The sequence below is a fragment of the Indicator indicator genome, chromosome 28 (assembly GCF_027791375.1).
Source record: "Indicator indicator isolate 239-I01 chromosome 28, UM_Iind_1.1, whole genome shotgun sequence".
Taxonomy (NCBI): domain Eukaryota; kingdom Metazoa; phylum Chordata; class Aves; order Piciformes; family Indicatoridae; genus Indicator; species Indicator indicator.
In genome coordinates this window covers 3454779-3473909 of record NC_072037.1, presented here as the reverse complement: position 1 = coordinate 3473909, position 19131 = coordinate 3454779, and the positions used below count along the sequence as shown (strand labels likewise).

The 19131-nt window shown below is 53.6% G+C and overlaps 1 protein-coding gene across 1 annotated transcript in view; it reads left to right on the top strand.

The window, feature by feature from the left end:
• The first annotated feature begins 609 nt into the window (after nt 1-609).
• Nucleotides 610-19131, top strand: part of WHRN (whirlin) — an 88962-nt gene continuing 70440 nt past the window's right edge. The window contains exon 1 of the mRNA XM_054393227.1: nt 610-1209. Within this exon, the coding sequence (XP_054249202.1) occupies nt 610-1209 (600 nt within the window). The remainder of the gene's footprint in view (nt 1210-19131) is intronic.

The following is a 19131-nucleotide window of genomic DNA, read 5'->3' as shown; positions in this document are numbered from 1 at the left end:
GGGAGGTTTAGGTTGGACATGAGGAACAATCTTTTCCCCAAAAGGGTTGTCAAGGCCTGGCCCAGGCTGCCCAGCGCAGTGGTGGAGTCCCCATCTGTGGAGGGGTTTCCAAGCTGTGTAGATGTGGTGCTGGGGGACATGGTTTAGCAGTGCCCTGGCAGCGCTGGGTTAGCAGCTGAACTTGATGACCTTACAGGTCTCTTCCAACTGAACAACTCTTCCATTCCACAACTCCACGTCGCCGCCGCGCACCCTGACTTGCCCCCCGCGGCTGGCACCCCACGCCCAGCTCGCTGTCCCCACCGTGCCCCGCACCCCTGCGATGAGCTGCACGCAGTCGTCGGCGCGGGCGACCACCACCCTGGACCCGCCCCCGGTGCGGCCCGCAGCCAATGAGAGCTGGGGGCGGGGCGGGGCGGGCCGCGTGCCGCTCTGTATAACGCGTCGCCCGGCAACGGCCGGAACGTCACTTCCTGGGGAGCCGCCGCGAGGCGCCGCGGGCGCGCGGCTAGGCGGAGCGGGGTGGACGGTGCCGACCGGTACAGAGCCTGTCGGCGAGTCGGGGCTGGGACGGGGCAGGCAGGTCCTGCCCGGTCTTAGCCCGGCGAGATGAGCGCGGAGCTGGACGGCGTGTCGGTGCACTCCTCCTCCTCCTCGTCGGGCTCGCTGGGCTCGGCGGCGGGACCGGCTCCGCGCCCGCTGTCGGCTAACGTGCGGCGGCTGCACCAGGCGCTGACGGCGCTGCTGAGTGAGTCGGAGCGGGAGCGCTTCATCCTCTGCCTCAATGCCTACCACGGCCGCCGCAACGTCTGCGACCTGGTGCGCTCTCTCCGTGCTCTCCTCGACGGGCCCCGCCGCCGGCAGCTCCTACCGCTGCTCCGCCTCGTCCTGCCGCGCTCCGACCAGCTCCTCTTCGACCAGTACACCGCCGAGGGGCCCTACCTGCCGCCGCCTGGCCGGCCCCCGCCTGCCCCGACCCCGTCGCCGGTGTTCCCCGGTGAGCTACGGCAGGTGACCCTGCGGCGGAGCAAAGCCCATGAGGGGCTGGGCTTCAGTATCCGCGGCGGGGCCGAGCACGGCGTCGGCATCTATGTGTCCCTGGTGGAACCGGGCTCCTTGGCTGAGCGTGAGGGGCTGCGCGTCGGCGACCAGATCCTGGGTGTCAACGGCAAGTCTCTGGACAGGGTGACCCACGCCGAGGCTGTAAAGGTGAGCCGGCTCCCGACCGGGCTCCGGCTGCTGTGCCTTCAGTCCTGCTGCCTGGGCTCTGCTTCACCCGCGCCACGTCCTGAGCTCCGGTGCAGCGTGGTCCCGCGGTTCGTTCCCCTTGCGCCCCGTCCCGCTTCGCCCCTCGGAGCCGGTGGCTCTGCGTGTGTCCATTGCGCTCCCTGCATCCCTTTCTCCTCCTTTGCCCGGTGTTGCCTCTGTGCGCCCCGTCCAGCTTCGTCCTCTTCGGCTGCGGAGGCTGCTCCGTCCCGCTGTAGCCAGTCGGACGGCAGCCCATGAGTCCCTTCTCTCCGGAACCGCGGCAGTGGAACCCGCAGCCCTTCCACGGAGCCGGTGCCGGGTTTGCATTGAGCCGGGGAGATCGCCCCGCCGGCGTACGGGCAGCAGCAGTGAAGTTTCCGGGCGGTAGCGAGCTGTCGGGCTCAGGCTGGCATCAGCCGCAGCTCCGACCGTGGTAGGTTCGTCCCTTCAGTACCAGGCAATACTTACTTTTTATTACCACGTCTGTGAAACTGCAGCGCTACTGCTTTTGTCTTGTGCTCGCTCTGGGAGGTTCGTGGAAGTTGGGAATCGGCTTGAGCCGGGTTTTAAGTCAGGTACTCCAGCCTCTCGACCATGTTTTCTTCTCCCAAACATAGGGAAACTGAGACACGGAGGCGCAGAACACTCCCCCCATGTCCCTCTCCCCGGGAGTGCACGGTGCCCAAGGCAGGGGCAGATCCCACATCCCTCTGTGTCAGGGGGAGAAGGAGAACAGTTACACAACCAGAGTGTCCCCAGCATTTCCCGCAGTGCATTTCCAGCCCTGGAGACCTGTTGTGTGTAGCAGCAGGGATGCTGCTGATGTCAGCTGTCTTGTAAGACTAGATGGGGCACCTCTATAAGCTGTGGGGTTTTCACCTATAGCTTCGTATTTGAAGGCAAAAAATCCACGTTTGAGCCACCCAAAGCATGCACAGAGATGATCTTGTGGCTGCTGGACTCAGCCCGAAGTGTTCCTGTGGCACAGCAGCACCCGACACCAACCTTTTTAGCTGGAAAATCTACTTTTAGGGCAGCACTTCGTAGGCAGTGGATGGAGAGCTGGGGTCTGGGGTGACTCCAGAGTGTTTTATAGCTGTTTGTGTTGTCATTCTCCTGTGATAAGCTCAAGAGCTTCTGTTGGCAGCCTGCGCCGTGTGCTGCGTTCATCTTGCAGGGCTCTGAGCAGCGTCCTCACTACCAGCCTGCATCCTCCCTGCCCCTCTTCAAACCTCTGCCCCAGGGCAGGGCATGTCCTCCAGGTTGGAAAGAAGTCCCTAGGAATCAGAGTAGAGAAGATTTTTAGGAGTTTGTTTTTGCTTCTTAATGAGAGGGCAGCAGTGGTGGAAGCTTTGGGAAGTCACTCTGCAATTTTATGCCCTGAAGACTGGAAAATAACCTCCCATATTTTGGCAGTGGTGGTGGGATGGGTAGAAACCAGGTGTCAGGAATGCTCTGGTCTCTTCAGTGACTTGATTTCCAATTCAACCCACTTTGCTAGGTAATTCACATCACTTTGTCTGTTCTCTAATCTAATGTACTTGATGCCTTTTAGACTATTCATACTGAGTGAAACTAAGTGCTTCCTGCACAGAAATAGTCCCTGTAGGATGTGGTTTGCCAGGGGCTTGCTCTGTGACAAGAGCTGTGTGTTGTTAATGTGATCCTGGTAGAGAGGAGAACCTTAATTGTCTGCTTGCCAACTGAACTTCTTTGAACACAAATTTGATCACACACCCAGCTGTGCTGACATCTTCCAGAGCTCCTGCACTCGTGTTACACCTGGGAAGGGTTTATCACCCACATAGTGGTGCTGGGAAGGGTTGGGAACCGCAGTGATCTGCAGTAGTGCTGTATGAGTGCCATTGGAGATGTTAAAATGAAGCAAGTGCTAACTTGTCCTCTCATGCTGCATTTGGAAGGGAGGGAAATGATGAGCAAGAGGGTGGAAATGAAGAGCAGATCAGGTTCAGTGATACTAAAGGGCAGCCTTTGGAGCATTTCCCTGGGGCTGAGTTACAAATACCTCAGCCCAATGTTTTGGACATCCTGCAGGGTGTCAGAGCTGCAGGGACAAGAGGTAGTAGTGATGTGCAGGGTGACTTGACCCCATGTTCTCTGCTTCCACTGGAAACCTGGGATCTCTGTCTCCCATCTTGATGTGTCAGCAGCTCCCCCAAGGCCTCTGGCTGTGGTCTGGGCTTCTTGAGCACAGCAAGCGTCGTTATGTCCTGATATCCTCACTGGTGTCTGTTGGTCTGCTTTGTAGTGGGTCAGTGGAGAGAAATACTGGATAAAAAGGCTTGTACCAGAGCTGGGTTTGCTCCTGGGTTTGGGTTTGGTCCATATTTGATCCCCACTGCAGGGGGGAAGGGAAAAGATGAGCAGAGAGAGGTTTGCTTCGCACAAACCCACGGCTGCATAGCTCTCCCAAACACTGTCTGCCTGCTTCAGAGGAGTAGATGTGGTGAGATCTCTCTGTCAGAAGCTGTCTGATTGAAGCACAGCTCCCATTCCTATCTGAGAAGGAGCTCATTCCCCTGCTGCACTTCCATCTTGCCTGTCCTGCAGCAAGAAGCTGTCTGTCCGGGGCAGCATTGCTATTCATAATATGCAGACTGTGTTGTTGTGAGAGTTGTCAAAGCTCTGAGGGCATAAGGCGATTGCAGAGCTCAGGAAGGCTCATCCACTGCTGGCCTGGCCTGCTCCCAGGCACATCACTCCAGCCAGGGTGAGCCTGACAAACTTGCTTACTGAACTGAGATCAAATTTCTGTCTGCCAGGGTGATGCCCAGCTGTAAATGCAGGCAGCAGGGCAGTTGTTCAGGCAGCAGTGAATGAATCCAGTCTTGGCTTGCTCCAGCAGCCTCATGAGGGCATTCATAGAATGACAGACTTGCTTGGGTTGGAAAAGGCCTCTAAGATCATCAGGTCCAACCATTAACACCACCATGGCCATTAAAACATGTCCCAAAGTGCCATGGCCACACATTTCCTGAACACCTCCAGGGATGGGGATTCCACCTCCTTGGGCAGCCTCTTCCAATCCCTGACCACTCTTGCAGCAAAGAAATTTTTCCTAGCATCCAATCTAACCCTCCCCTGGCACAACTTCAGGCCATTTCTTCTTGTTCTACCACCTGACATTAGGGAGAAGAGACCAAACCCCACCTCACTGCAACTTATCACCTGATGCTAGGGAATAGAGACTGACCCCCAGCTGGCTCCAACCTATTTATCAGGGAGTTGCAGGGAGCAAAAAGGTTTCCCCTCAGCCTCCTTTTTTCCAGGCTAAACACCCCCAGTTCCCTCAGCTGCTCCTCACCAGCCTTGTTCTCCAAACCCTCCCCCATCTTTGTTGCCCTTCTCTGGACCCACCCCAGCACCTCAATGCCCTTCTTGGAGTGAGAGGCCCAAAACTGAACCCAGCATTCACCCAGCAGTTACTGCACCCAGTGGTGTTGGCTTGGTTGCCACCTTCTCATGCATGTCTGGCTGTGCAGCAGTATCCCAGCCATTTCCAGCTCTTCCCTCTGGCAAGGGAGAGACTGACAGTGGGGTAGGAGCAATTTCTGTCTCCTGCCTTCTGTTCCAGGCGTTGCTCAGAGCTGTGATGCACGAAAAGCTGAAAGCATGGCACTGGCTGGAAGCTGCAATCCTGGGAAAGAGAGCAAAAATGCTGCATGATGTCCTAGCTGCAAACTGCCTGGTACCCTGTGCCAAGTGCAGTGGGGTTTGGAGATGTTTTAGTGTAAATTAAATTAAAAAGTGGAATTCTGATATAAAGGGAAGGTTTACCTAAGCACTCCAAATCCATTCACTGAACAACCAACTTCTTAACCTTTATGTGAGTAGCAGAGTTTCATGCCCTGGCTGCTTCCTGCTTGTTGTTTTGGCTCAAATCAAAATTAAGAGACTCCACTACAATTACAGCTCTACCATTCAAGATGGCTTTTGAGCAAAAGATCACTGCTGTGTGAAGAAGTTTGTGTTATCTGCTCACGTGAGACCCCATCTGCAGTACTGTAGTCAGTTCTGGTGCCCCCAGATTAAGAGGGACATGGAACTGTTCGAATAGGTTCAGAGGAGGCTGTGGAGATGATCAGAGGGATGGAGAACCTCCCCTATGGGGACAGGCTGGGAGAGTTGGGGCTGTTCAGCCTGGAGAAGGTTCCAGGGAGACCTTAGAGCAGTCTTCCAGTACCTGAAAGGGGCTACAGGAGAGCTGGGGAGGGACTTTTGACAAGGGATTGGAGTGATAAGATGAGAGACAATGGTTGTGAGCTGGAAGAGGGGAGATTGGGAAGAGATTCTTTCCAGTGAGGATGATGAAACACTGGAACAGGTTGCCTAGGGAGGTTGTGGATGCTGCCTCCCTGGAGGTGTTTGAGACCAGGCTGGATGAGGCTTTGAGCAGCCTGCTCTAGTGGGAGGTGTCCCTGCCCATGGCAGGAGGGTTGGAACTGGGTGATCTTCAAGGTCCCTTCCAACCCAAACTGTTCTATGATTCTGTGAATCATATTTTTAGAGCTCACTTGGCAGCTCTGCTATGCAGTACATGGTTGATATCATAGCACTTGTGCTGGATGTTTGTATTGATGAGCTGTAATATTTTGTCCAGAGCAGTTAAAATGGAGATACTTTTGGGTTTAGATCATCAAAACATCACCCAGGGAGGTGTTTCTCCTCTAGTCAGGAGTTTGCATTAAACTTGTACTCACCTTTTCCCCCACCCCTTCCTTGTGTTACCTTGTAGTAGGTTTTTATGTCCTTTAAATTGTTTACAGAGGAGGGGAACAGGAGAAAGTGGAATGTCCATCATGACTGATGGACAGTGGAGGTAGTGAAGGGTCTGGAGCACAAGTCTTGTGAGGAGCAGCTGAGGGAACTGGGATTGTTCAGCCTGGTGAAAAGGAGGCTGAGGGGAGACCTCATTGCTCTCTACAGCTCCCTGAAAGGAATTTGGAGCTGTGCTGGGGTTGCTTTCTTCTCCCTAGTAACAAGTGATAGGACAAGAGGAAATGGCCTGGAGTTGCACCAGGGGAGGTTTAGGTTGGACATGAGGGACAGTTTCTTCCCCAAAAAGGTTGTCAAGCCCTGGGCTTGGCTGTCCAGGGCAGTGGTGGAGGGGCTTAAAAGCTGTGTAGATGTGGTGCTGAGGGACATGGTTTAGTGGTGACCTGGCAGTTAATGGTTGGACTCAATCTTTAAGGTCTCTCCCAGCCACAATCCTGGGATTCCCAGTTGAGTGTTTGGCTTAATGAGCTCCACCAGCCTCAAAAGAGCTGCACTGACTGCTGTTTGCCCTGCTGTGTCTTTCTGTTTGTGCTGACAGCTGAGTAAGCCCAGATAAGCTTGATCAAAACCACCAAACAGCCTCATTTGTATGCCTTGGTCTGGGGGAGTGTGGCTCCCTCGTCTTGGTGTAAATCTGTGGGGGCTTGGCCACAGTCAGTGGCCTTGCACTGGGTTTGTTCTGAAGGAACTGGGCTAATTCAAGCCTGCTGTCTTGGATCCTTCAGAGTGGCATTGGAGGGAAGCTGTGGGTTTGCTGCAGGCATGGTGGGGCTGGGGGGGATGAGGCAGGTGTGTTAGTGCCAAGGCAAAGGTCTCCAGCAGCAGGCTCCACTGGTTCTCAGCTGGTCTGCAGCACTGGGGATGGCAGCTGGGACACAGAAGACTTCAATCCTTCCAAACCAGCCTCTCCATCTCCCGCTCCTCTAGTGCCAAATAGGCATCAAAATATGATTAAAAGGAGATTCAAGTTGGTTTTATCTGCTGTTCCTTTGGGGTTTTGATGACTGCAAGCAAGGTGATCTCTGCAGAGACCGTAACATTTCCTACGAGGTAGAAAAAGCTCCAGCTGCTTGTGCCTGTGGTACTGCTGCAAGTCCACTGAGAAATGACAGGAGAAAGGTGCAGCCCTGAGCCTCAGAAGCGTATTTAGAGCAGATTTACTTTGCAGGCAGCTTACAAGAAAGCAGATTTCATTTTGTTGTTTCTTGTGATACCCAAGTAATTGATTATCGTTATCTGAGGCTGCTTATATGCTGTACTCAGTAATCACCACTCTGTTCTACATGGGAACAGCCTGTAGGAGTGGATGCAGCTTGGTTTCTTTGGTTGGGTTTTAACCCTTCTGAGTGCATGGAATTGTGGGCATGAGGCAGCAATGGGCACGTGCAGCCCAGAAAGCCAATGGTGTCCTGGGTGGCATCAAAAACAGCATGGCCAGAGATGGAGAGAGGGAATTCTGCCCCTCTGCTCAAGGGAGACCACACCTGGAGTGCTGTGTCCAGATCTGGAGCCCTCAACATAGGAAGGACATGGACTTGATGAAGTGGGTTCAGAGGAGGCCACAAAAATGATCAGAGATCTGGAGAACCTCTCCTATGAATACAGGCTGAGTTGAGGTTGTTCAGCCTGGAGCAGAGAAGGCTCCAGGGAGACCTTGGAGCTGTATTTCAATATCTGAAGGGGACCTACAGGAAGGCTGGGAAGGGAGTGTTCAGAAGAGCCTGTGGTGACAGGATGAGGGGCAGTGGTTTGAAACTGGAGCAGGGGAGATTTAGACTGGACATCAGGAGGAAGTTCTGTACAATGAGGATGGTGGAATACTGGAATAGATTGCCCAGAGAGGTGGTGGAGGCCCCATCCCTAGAAACATTCAAGGTTCAACTCGATGGGACCCTGAGCAACCTGATCTAGTTGGAGATGTCCCTGCTGACTGCAGGGGGGTTGGGCAAGATGACCTTTGAAGGTCCCTTCCAACCCAATGCAGTCTGTGAGTCTTTGTGACTCTGACATCACACACTCATGGCTGGGATGAAGGAGGAGTTGGTGCCCTGATTCTCTGAAGGTATTTGCCTCCTTCTTTCAAATGCCTGCTTGTTTCTGTCTCTTTATTTTTAGAAGTTACTAACTGATCCAGAGCCTAGAAAGCTCTCCCTTTCCTGAGGGATCTCAGATAGCTGAAGCACAGAGAAGAAAGATCTGACTTACCATAATAATTACAATCATAACTTGTTCCTTGGTCTCTGGGTCTGCTTAGAAACAAGAAAGCCCAAGAACTGCACAAAACAAATCCTTACAACTTGAAGCACCAGTGCTGTGCAATGCCCCAGGCTTCTGCTCTGCTTTTCTATCCTGCAAACAGAAGCCAGCTGAGCTCAGAGGGAGGAAAGCATAAAGCCACCAGGATCTCCCTCTAGGAAAAAGGGAGAGGGGGGGAAAAGGATCGCTCTTGAACTTGGAGATATCTGCATTTCAAATGAGTTCCAATGCTCCTTTAAGGGAAGGGCTGCTGGCAGTGTCAGTGTAGATCTGGCAGGTGATGTTCTTGGTTTCACAGGCAGATCTGATGACACAGTGGAGCAGGCTTGAGGTCTGGGACCTCACCTGGTGTGGAGGGCCTGACTGTGGGGCTGGGGAGTGATGCTCCATGGTCACTGAGTCACACAAGATAGGAATTTGATCACAGAGCAGGGTGAACCTGCACACACAGAGAGCATCAGTGGGAATGTTGGTTTAGCTGTTACCCTGGAGTTAGGAGCAGGTTATATTTGCTACTCTGCCACTGATTTCCCTCAGTGGGCAAGTTATTTAGTCATCTGTTTCCCTTCATTACCCCAGCAAATCACAATCAGCCCTAATGAAATCAAATGACATTATACTGATGGGAAAGATTAGAATGAGGTCCTTAATCTCTCCTCTCCTCATAATGCAAGGATGATAGCACTTGGCATTGCTACCAGGCTTGTTCATCAGGGCTGGTATTGTTAGGCCATCCTTGAGCTCTTGGAGCACAAATATTATTTAGTGGGCTCCTTGTAAATAAACATTTTTAGCCTCAGAGGAACTGCTAAGATAGCCCCCAGGAATAAAAGCCTCCCTTTACCTCCCAGTGCCCAGGAGGAGAAAGCAGAAGCATCAGTGTGCAGCACAACTGGTGGCTTCAGAGGTCTTTTACTCTGTTGCTCTGTCCTCAGGGAAGACAGAGGAAGATGGATTTTCTTGACACCTTCCCCAATGCCACGTCTGCTCAGAGAATTATTCAGCTCTAAATCCCCTCTCCTGAACTGACAATGCAGCTGCTAAAACGATTTGGCTTAGCTGCCTTTGCCTGGATGCTCTGTGAATTCTCCTTGTCACAGGCCACCCAGTGCTTAGCAAATGGAGGTGAAGTGGGGCCCTGGGAAGCCTGGAAGAACTCTGTCCCTGCCAGCTTCTTGCTGCTGGCCTTGCAGAGTGCATCTGAGCCTCTTGGGGTGGGATGTGCTAGCAGGGAAGGCTGGAAGGACCTCTGCTTTGAGCAGGCACTGAGTGGGTGTCACAGAACCACAGAGTGGTAGGGCTTGGAAAGGACCTCTGAAGATTGAGTGCAACCCCCCTGCCAGAGCAGGATCACCTAGGGCAGGTCACCACAACATGTCCATGTGGGCCTTGAAAGTCTCCAGAGATGGAGACTCCACCACCTCTCTGGGCAACCTTCTCCAGGGCTCTGCCACCCTCACAAGTAGAGAAATTCCTTCTCGTGTTTAGATGGAACTTGCTGTGTTCAAGTTCATGCCCATCCCCTTTGTCCTGTCACTGGGGACCACTGAGAAGAGTCTGGCCTCATCTTCCTCACACCCTTAGATATTTGTCAGCATTGGTAAGATCCTCTTCTCCAGGCTGACCAGCCCCAGCTCTCAGCCTTTCCTCACAGGAGATGTTCCACTCCCCTCAGCACCCTCGTGGCCCTGGGCTGGCTGTGTCCTCGGTGCTCACTCAAGTGCCTTGCTCCTTTCTCCCCACCAATTCTTTCCAAGAGAGTTTTGCCCTGAGGTCACTCACTGTGCCTGGACACTGTGGGTTTGGTGGCTTTCAGGATATTTTGGTGGGTGGCTCTCAGGATATTTTTCAGCCTTTATTTGATGTGGAATGGAAAGAGGAGACCAGAGGAAGCAAGGGTGCAATATCTTGATCTAGATTTCCCTCGTGCACCCCCACCCCAGAGAGCACCTGAAGAGCTTTCCAGGCTTGCACTGAAATAAAGCTCTGGGGAGTCTTCTGCTGGCTTCAAATTTGTCCTGTCCCCTGAGGCATACAGTGGGCAGTGACCAGCTTTGAGGTGCTGGAGATGCCAGAGCTGTTGTCCTGAAGCAGGGATGGGGGGGGTCAGCTCTTAGAGGAGTTAGGGAGAAGACCTTGAAGCTAAGATTCCATTTGACCTTTCCAGGTGAAGGGGACATGGGCTTACCAATGCCTTGGGGGCTAAATGTGTGCAATCACCATAATTATGTATCAATTAGCATACATTTGCATAAATGTCACCTCTTGAAAGCCAAAGTGCTGTCACCTTTGCCTTGGGAGAGGGGGAGAGGTTGGACTGTGTCCCCTGTAATTCCCATTTCTCTTCCTGACAGCCCATTTCACCCCCTCCATTCCCTGTGCCATGCTACCCACTGCTTCCCTCTTGGCTTCCTCTCACCCAGCCTTCCATCTGGAGTGCCTGCACTTCCCCTCACCCCTCCTGCTCTCTCCCTACCTGCCTCTGCATCAGCTTTTTTCTTGTCCCAGTTGTTTGTTCCTGCCTGCCCAGCCCCATGTGCTCCCTGTGCAGATGAGTCTCCTGCTTCTGCACAGAAGCATTCCCTGGTCTTTGAAAGGCAAGGCCTGGAGGGGACAGACTTGATCCAAAGTGTCTTATCTACAGCCACAGACTGCAGTCTGGGGCAGGGACAGTCTCTCCATGTGCAGTCATGCAGCATCTGTGTAGTGGGAGCTGGAATAGTCTTTTATGAGTCCTGCCTGCAGAGGATCCCTGGATCAAGCCTTTGGTGGCAGGTAGGCATGGAATCATGGAAAGGCTTGGCTTGGAAGGGACCTTTTGAAGGTCATCTAGCCCAACCCCCCTGCAGCTAAGGCAGGTTTCTTGGAGGTCTGTCAAACCTAACCAGGAATGGCTCCAGGGATGGGGCAGCTCCCAGCTCTCTGGGCAGCCTGGGACAGGGTCTCACCACCTTCAGTGTAAAACATTTCTTCCTTATGTGTAGTCTAAATCCACCCTCTGCCTGTGTCTTCTGCTCTGTCCTTGTCACTGACTGAGGAACTATTTAGGTGCTGTGGCTCCATCAGTTTCCCTGTGTGAGCTCTGGCAGCTCTGCTCCACAGCAGACCCAGGGACCCTCATCACTCCCACTGGCACTGAGATGGTTTTACTCAGTTTGGCTGAGCCCACAAGCTTGAAACCACCTGAGTCACAGGCTCACAGCATGTTAGGGGTTGGAAGGGACCTCCAAAGATCATCCAGTCCAACCCCCCTGTCAGAGCAGGACCAGAGAATCCAGCACAGAAACACATCCAGATAGGTCTTGAAAGTCTCCACAGAAGGAGACTCCTCCACCTCCCTGGGCAGCCTGTTCCAGGACACTCCAGGAGAGCTCAGGGAACAGTGGTTTGACAAACTTCTGCAAATTATTTCCTCCTTGGTGCTGGAGCAGGCTCCAAAAGCTGCCTCTGCCTCCCTCCTGTGGTACCTCTGCAGTTCTTTCCCTTTTGCATCTTCGATTTTTTTCCAAAGTCTGTGCTTTTTTTTTTTTTTTTTTTTTGGGAATTGGTTGAAAATTGCATGGTTCTTCCCTGATGGATAACCTCCACCCTGCCCTCAGCAGCTCACAAATGGAGCAAGCACTTGGCTGCCCATTATCTGAGCAGCTCCAGAAGCCAAACCAGCTCTGCCTGAGTCTATTAGCGCTGGGAGAAAGCAGCAGCTCGGGGCTGTGGCAAGGGGGGAGGATGGCTCATGGTTAATGCTGCTTGTATCAAGCTGAGATCTGCCCACTAACAGGCTGAATTGGAATAGATTGCTCATTTCATTAGTGCCAAAGGTAAGTGAGTGGGCTGGATCCCTACGAGAGGCAGATTTGATTCAGGCTGCCAGCAGCACACTGGTGATTAATTGCCATTGATTTCTGCCATCCTCCTTCCTGCTAGGGACTGAGGGAGGGGGAAGAGAGGGGGATTTTTTTTTTTTTTGAGGGCCTAGAAGATGCTTTTACACAGCCAGCAGCCAACCTTTCAGTGCCCTCGAAGTGGGAAGAACGAGGGGAAAGAATGAGGAAGAAATTCTTTGCAGTGAGGGTGGGGAGATGCTGGAACAGGTTGCCCAGGGAGGTTGTGGATGTCCCCTCCCTGGAGGTGTTCAGGACCAGGTTGGATGAGGCCTTGAGCAACCTTGGGCTGGTGGGAGGTATCCCTGCCCTGTGTTCAGGTTTGGATACTGAGGTCCTGGAGTGGGTCCAGAGAAGTGCAACAGACCTGGTGAAGGGTTTGAAGAACAGGGCTGGGGAGAAGCAGCTGAGGGAACTGGGGGTGTTTAGTGTGGAGAAGAGAAGGCTGAGGGGAGACCTCATTGCCCTCTAAAGCTCCCTGATAAAGAGGTTGGAGTGAGGTGGGGTTGATCTCTTCTCCACTCTATCTCTGTCAGGTGATAGAACAAGAGGAAATGGCCTGAAATTGTTCCAGGAGAAGATTAGGTTGGATGTTAGGAAAAATTTCTTTGCTGCAAGAGTGGTCAGGGGTTGGAGCAGGCTGCCCAGGGAGGTGGTGGAGTCACCATCCCTGGAGGTGTTCAGGAAACCTGTGGCCATGGCACTTGGGGACATGGTTTAGTGGCCATGGTGGGGTTGGGTTGATGGTTGGACTCAATGCTCTTAGAGCTCTTTTCCAATCCAAACAATTCTATGATTGTATCTTTAAGGCCCCTTCCAGCCCAATCCATTCTATGGTTCTGTGAAAGCACTGCAGGCTTTCCTCTCCTGCCTCCAGAAATGTGAACCATGCTGGGCAAAGAGGTTTGGGTTAGGGCAGGGTGGCAGCTGTCAGTCATGGTCTTGGGGAAGAAATGTGCTGCAGTGTGTGGTTTGGGTTTCTTAAAGGTGATACCTGGGGTGTGCTTCCTTTTATGACTATTTTAAGCCATCAGCCTCACTCTCAAAGGACCTGCTAGATAATTAACTGGAGTGTTGTCAGGGGATTGGTGGCCTTATAGAATCAATCTGCCTTTCTCCCTAGCACTTGCTGCTTTTAATAACATCTCCAGGCACTTGGTGACTGTTTCCCTGCTAAATGTTTTGGCATTGATCCTCAGATTCAGTTAAATTATTTCCTTAAGCCTCTCTTCCAGCAGCTGTGCTCACACACTGTGTGGGGCTGGTGTTAAACCTTTCATACCATGGTCTCCAAACACCTTCCAGATGGGGCAAAGCCAAATTTTATCTGAGGCTGGAGTGAAACACAGCAGCACTGAACAACAGGTAGCAAGTCTGTGAAATGGTTGGAGGAGGGAGATGGGGATGCAGCCTGCCCTGATTCTGCAGAGGGGATTAAGGAGGTGGAATTAGTTACTAGCCCTCTGCAGGTGGGTTAGGTTCAGCCTGCCCAGCAAACACTCTCCCAAAGGGCTGGAAGGATCAGTTGTGCTCTTGCTTTGGTGCTGGGGGTCTCTGCAGTCACTGGCATAAGCAAACTTGGGTGTCTGTGAGGAAGAAGTTCTTCATGGATTCATAGGTTGGGTTGGAAGGGACCTTAAAGATCCTCTATTTCCAACCCCCTGCCCTGGGCAGGGACATCTCCCACCAGCCCAGGCTGCTCAAGGCCTCATCCAGCCTGGCTTTGAACACCTCCAGGGAGGGGGCAGCCCACATCTGCTGCTTCCTTGCATCATTCCCATCTGGAGCCTTGTCCTTCCTGTCTGTGAGAGAATCTTAGGTGAGAACTGTGGCCTGAAAAGCTTTGCCTTTTGTGCCAGGGAGTGGGGGTGACCTCCTTCATGGGAAGTGTATTGCTAGTGTGGGCAGGTGCTGGCCCTCTCCCTGGCTGTTGTTGCTCTCTAAGTAGGGCTGACAGCAAAATCCAGGTCAGTGGCCTTGTGCCAGCTTCTTGGTACTGTGGCACCTCCCTGGGAGTGGGGATGAGCAAAGTGCTAAATGCTCCAGCAGGAGCTGGGCTGGTGGGCATGGGGACCAGCAGCCTTGAAGGGTACAGTGGTGGGAACCTGTCATCAACCCCCACCAGCAGCTGGCCAGAATCCCATGCTCAGATGGCTCTTGGGAGCCTCTGCCAACCATTCCAGCAGGCCAGGGTGGGTGCACAGTGTGGGAGAAGCCAGCGTGAGAGGGCTGGGAAACAATTCCTGTGATTCCTTGGTGTTCAGGGAGATCAGCTGGAGAATGGGTCCTGCCCTTGAGGAGATGGGGTCCCTGCTGGCCACAATGCCTGTGTGATGGCAGGGCAGATGTGCTGCAGAAGCTGCAGTGGGTGGTCCCTGCTCATTAGCACCTCTGAGCCCCAGATTGTCAGGGGGGCTGAGAAATGAAATTCAAATGGAGCAGCAGAACCCTGCTTGCTGGGTCAGCTGGGTAATGATGGAGTCTTAGGGCTGGATCTGCTCTCTGACACTGGTCTGCAGCTGCTCACCCAGCACTGGTTCCATCCATGTCCTGGACCTCTCAGTTGGCTCATCAGAGCCAGCACCAGCTGTCCCTCATGGGAGAAGAAAATGAATCTCATGGCAATGGTCCTGGCAGTGCAGAGCTCCAGCCAGAGGATGTGTCTTGGCTCTGTCCCTCAGCACAAAGCCTGCCCAGGCTGCTGGCTGCTCCCAGGACTCCTCTCCACACCATGTCTCTGGAGGACAAGGCTCTCTGCTCTCGCTGAGGAGGGAGCAGAGCTGGCTCTGGTGAGCTGCTCTTGTGCTCTCTGCCCTGACACTGGCCACCTCCTCTCCTTGTGCTGAACACCTCTGGTGCCACATCCTTGACCTGAAAACCTTCCATCCTGCCCAAGCTGCCAAGTCATCTCTTTGAGATGCAGTTGCCATCCTCTTCTAGCACTGCCTTGTCCCCAGGGTCTTGCAGAGGCACTCACTGCTTCTCCAGCTCTCCCATTAGCCTTTGCTCTTGCCTCCTTGGAAGGCTATTAATGAAGTCCATTTTTGCAGCACCTCTACACCCCTAAGCACTTTCTTATATTACAGACCAGGCTTCCTCCTCCATTCTCATTCTGAAGTTGTTTCCTTGGGCACTGTGGCAGCCAGCCTGGAGAGGAGCAGTGCTGTGGGAGGGATGCTGCAGCCCTCTGCCATACCCAGGCTGGCCTTGCTTCCATTCTAGAGGTCCTGCTCTGGTGGTGGGCTGCACCTCATTACCTTAGCATCCATCAGGGGCCCCATTAAATCTACTCTGCTGTAGCAATAAAATTTGTCAGGACCAAGAGAGTATTAAGAAATTATTCTCCCAGCCCTGTCCTGGGCTGAGCCCCAGCAGTGTGGGCAGCAGGGAGGGGATTCTGCCCCTCTGCTCAGCTCTCCTGAGACCCCCCTGCAGTGCTGGGACAGCTCTGGAGCCCACAGCACAGACTGGGACCTGGTGGAGCAGGGCCAGAGGAGGCCACAGCAATGCTGGCAGGGCTGGAAGCCCTCTGCTGGGAGGCCAGGCTGAGAGAGTTGGGGTTGTGCAGCCTGGAGAAGAGAAGGCTCCAGGGAGACCTTCTGGTGGCCTTGCAGTGCTTCAAGGGCTGAGCAGAAAGCTGGGGACAGATTTTTTTCTCAGGGCCTGTTGTGACAGGACAAGGGGTGATGGTTTGGAACTAAAAGAGAGAGATTTAGGCTATAGAGAAAGAAGACAACTCTCCTGTGAAGAAGGTCTGAGGGAACTGGGGCTGTTTAGTGTGGAGAAGAGAAGGCTGAGAGGAGATCTGATCAATGTCTATCAATAGCTGAGGGGTGGGTGTCAAGAGGAAGGTGCCAGGCTCTTTTCAGTGGTGCCCAGTGACAGGGCAAGGAACAATGGCTGTGAGCTAGGACACAGGAGGTTCCACTTCAACACAAGAGACACTTGACAGTGAGGGTGCTGGAGCCCTGGGGCAGGCTGCCCAGAGGGGTTGTGGATTCTCCTCCTCTGGAGACTTTCAAAATCCACCTGGACATATTCCTGTGTGACCTGTCCTAGATGATTGTGCTCTGGCAGTGGGGTTGGACTCTTATCTCTGGAGGTCCCTTCCAACTCCTCTAACATTCTGTGATAGTGACAGTGGTGACACCCTGCCCCAGGCTGCCCAGAGTGGTTGTAGCTGCCCCATCCCAGGAACCATTCCAGGTGAGGTTATTTGGGGCTCTGAGCAACCTGCTGTAGTTGCAGATGTCCCTGCTGGCTGCAGGGGGGTTGGACTGGATGACCTTTAAAGGTCTCTTCCCACCCAAACCATTCCTTGATTCCATGATTTATGGCAAATGCTGCACTGTGGTGGTTGCTTGGGTTCCTCATAGGAGCCACTGTTGATGCCAGAGCATCCTTCAGAGAGAGGCTTCTCACCCTGCTAAGGGTGTTGGATCATCCTGCTCAGTGGTGGACATCTCAGCTCAACCTTGTTTCCCCCAGGCTGTGAAAGCTGCTGAGAGCCTGCTGGAGATGCCTGGTACAGAACTGAAGGGATGCCATGGGGTGAAGCAGGGGAGGAGCAACTGAGGGCTGCCTGTCCCTCATGTGCCCCCAAAAACTTCATGAGAGAGCCATCCTGGGTCTGTCTTCTGTGCCAGGGTGGGGAACCAGACTTGCTGTTGGAGTTGCCTCAGCATTCTTTACAAAAACTGGATGATTTGCCAGCCTCAGCACAGGGAAACTCAGGCCCTGAGAAATGGGAAGCTGCTTGTTCTGGCAGGGTCTGTGGTGGCTGGAGAAGTTTTGGCTCCTGCCAGAGCATGGGGATGGTGACCAGAAAAGGCCAGAGGAGGATGGTGGCTCTGCTGGGGATCCCAGTGGCTGATTTTTAGGCTTCTGGTGGAGATGTGAAGCCCCCCAGGTCAGTGTGGGGTTGATTTTTGTGTGCTGGATGGGAACAGGTGAGTCAATGGCTGTTGTGATGCAGAGATGATCTCCTTCCATGGGCTGCTGACCCAATGTGTCCCCACAAAACCACTGCCTCACTTCCAGGAAATGGCCTTCTCCAAGCAGGTCCTCTCCTGGAGGTCTCTTTTACACCACTGGGACCATCTTTTTTTCTCCTCTTTACTCCTAAAAGAGTAGCAGATCTCATCCCCCCAGGCAGCACTCTTGCAAAGCAGAGGAGGAACAGATGCACCAAGCTTGGGCAGAGCAGGCAAGGAAACACCAGAAGGGGAAGAGCTGTGCTGCATCCTGCACAGGGAGAAGGCAGCAGCTCTGCTCACTTGGAGCTCAGCAGAGCAGCTGACAGTGACAAAAACTAGAAATGGGGAGATTCAGATTGGATGTCAGGAAGAAATTCTTCCCCAGGAGGGTGGTGAGACACTGGCACAGGTTGCCCAGGGAGGTGGTGGAAGCCTCATCCCTGGAGGTTTTTGCAGCCAGGCTGGATGTGGCTGTGAGCAACCTGCTGGAGTGTGAGGTGTCCCTGCCCATGGCAGGGGGGTTGGAACTGGCTGATCCTTGAGGTCCCTTCCAACCCTGACAATTCTATGAGTCTGTGATTTCTGTCTCCCTGTGGAGGTACCATGGAAGCTTCTCCTGCTTGGCTCACCTGATGCCTCATTGCTCTGCGTGCCAGGTGCTTGGTTAGAGCCCAGCTCAGTGTGTGAATGCACAAAGGTTTCCCAGCTCTGTGCCAGACCTGCTCCCTGTGCCTGTTGGGCTTCACTCTGTGCAGTGCTGCTAGCCCAGGGGACATGCTGCTTCCCTCTCATCTCCTCATGGCTCTGGCAGCTGGAAGTTAAATAGCTGCTGCTGGCTGCCTCCTGAACAAAAAGCTTCCTGGAGGCTTGAATGTGATAGAGCAAGAGGAAAGGGCCTCAAGCTGGTTCCAGCCATTAACCTAACAAGTCTGCTGGGGAGCAGCTGAGGGAACTGAGGTTGTTCAGCCTGGAGAAAAAGAGGCTCAGGGGAGACCTCATTGCTCTCTACAACCATCTGGAAAGAGGTTAGGGAAAGGTGGGGGTTGGTCTGTTCTCCCAGGGAACAGGCAGTAGAAGAAGAGGAAATGGTCTCAAGTTGCAGGTTTAGGTTGGACATGAGGAACAATTTCTTCCCCAAAATGGATGTTAAGGCTGCCCAGGGCAGTGGTAGAGTCCCCATCCATGGAGGGATTTCAGAGTCACATAAGTGTGGAGCTGAGGGCCATGGTTTAGTGGTGACCTGGCAGTGCTAAGGGTTGGACTTGATGACCTTAAAGGTCTCTTCCAACCAAAACCATTCCATGATTCTTCCATTGGATGTTAGCAGTAGGGATGTGTTGAGGGAGAAACACTGTGCTGGGGCAGCAAAAGGCTTCACTGAGTGGGTGAGGTCTCAGGAAATGGATGAAGGGCTCCCAGTGCCAGCAGCCAGCCCACTGCAGCTCTGCCTTCTGCAGGGAGACACTGCCACCACCACCTCCTCTTCTCCTGCCTTCTCTTGTTCTGAGGCTGCCTGGCAGCCCTGCCCCAGCTGCTGCCTCCAGCCAGACAGCTGCTCTGGGCTGCTCTCCTCTGCTCTGCTCACCTCCCAGCTCTCTGCTGTCACCTTCATGCATAAAACATCCCCCTGATGCCTGAGATCCCATCTCCTGGTGGCCTTGTCAAGTGAGCTGCAGGGGGACATAAAAAGTGCCTTGTAAATCTCTGGCCTCTCATCCCTGGAAACTCCCCTGTGCCTCCAGAGAGCAGCTCTGCTGCTGTTCCTGCTCTGCCAGGGGATGACATTTGGCTGGGGCAGGATGGGAGCAGCCAGCACTCTGCCAGCCACCAGCCACCACCTCAGGGCAGGCTGTGAGCAATCCCTAGGGCCTGGCATGGAACCAGGGGCCCTGCTCACTTCTCCTGTGCCTGGTGGCTCTCCTGTGTGGCAAAAAGCACAGAGGGTTGGTCATGGAATCATAGGGGCTGGAAGG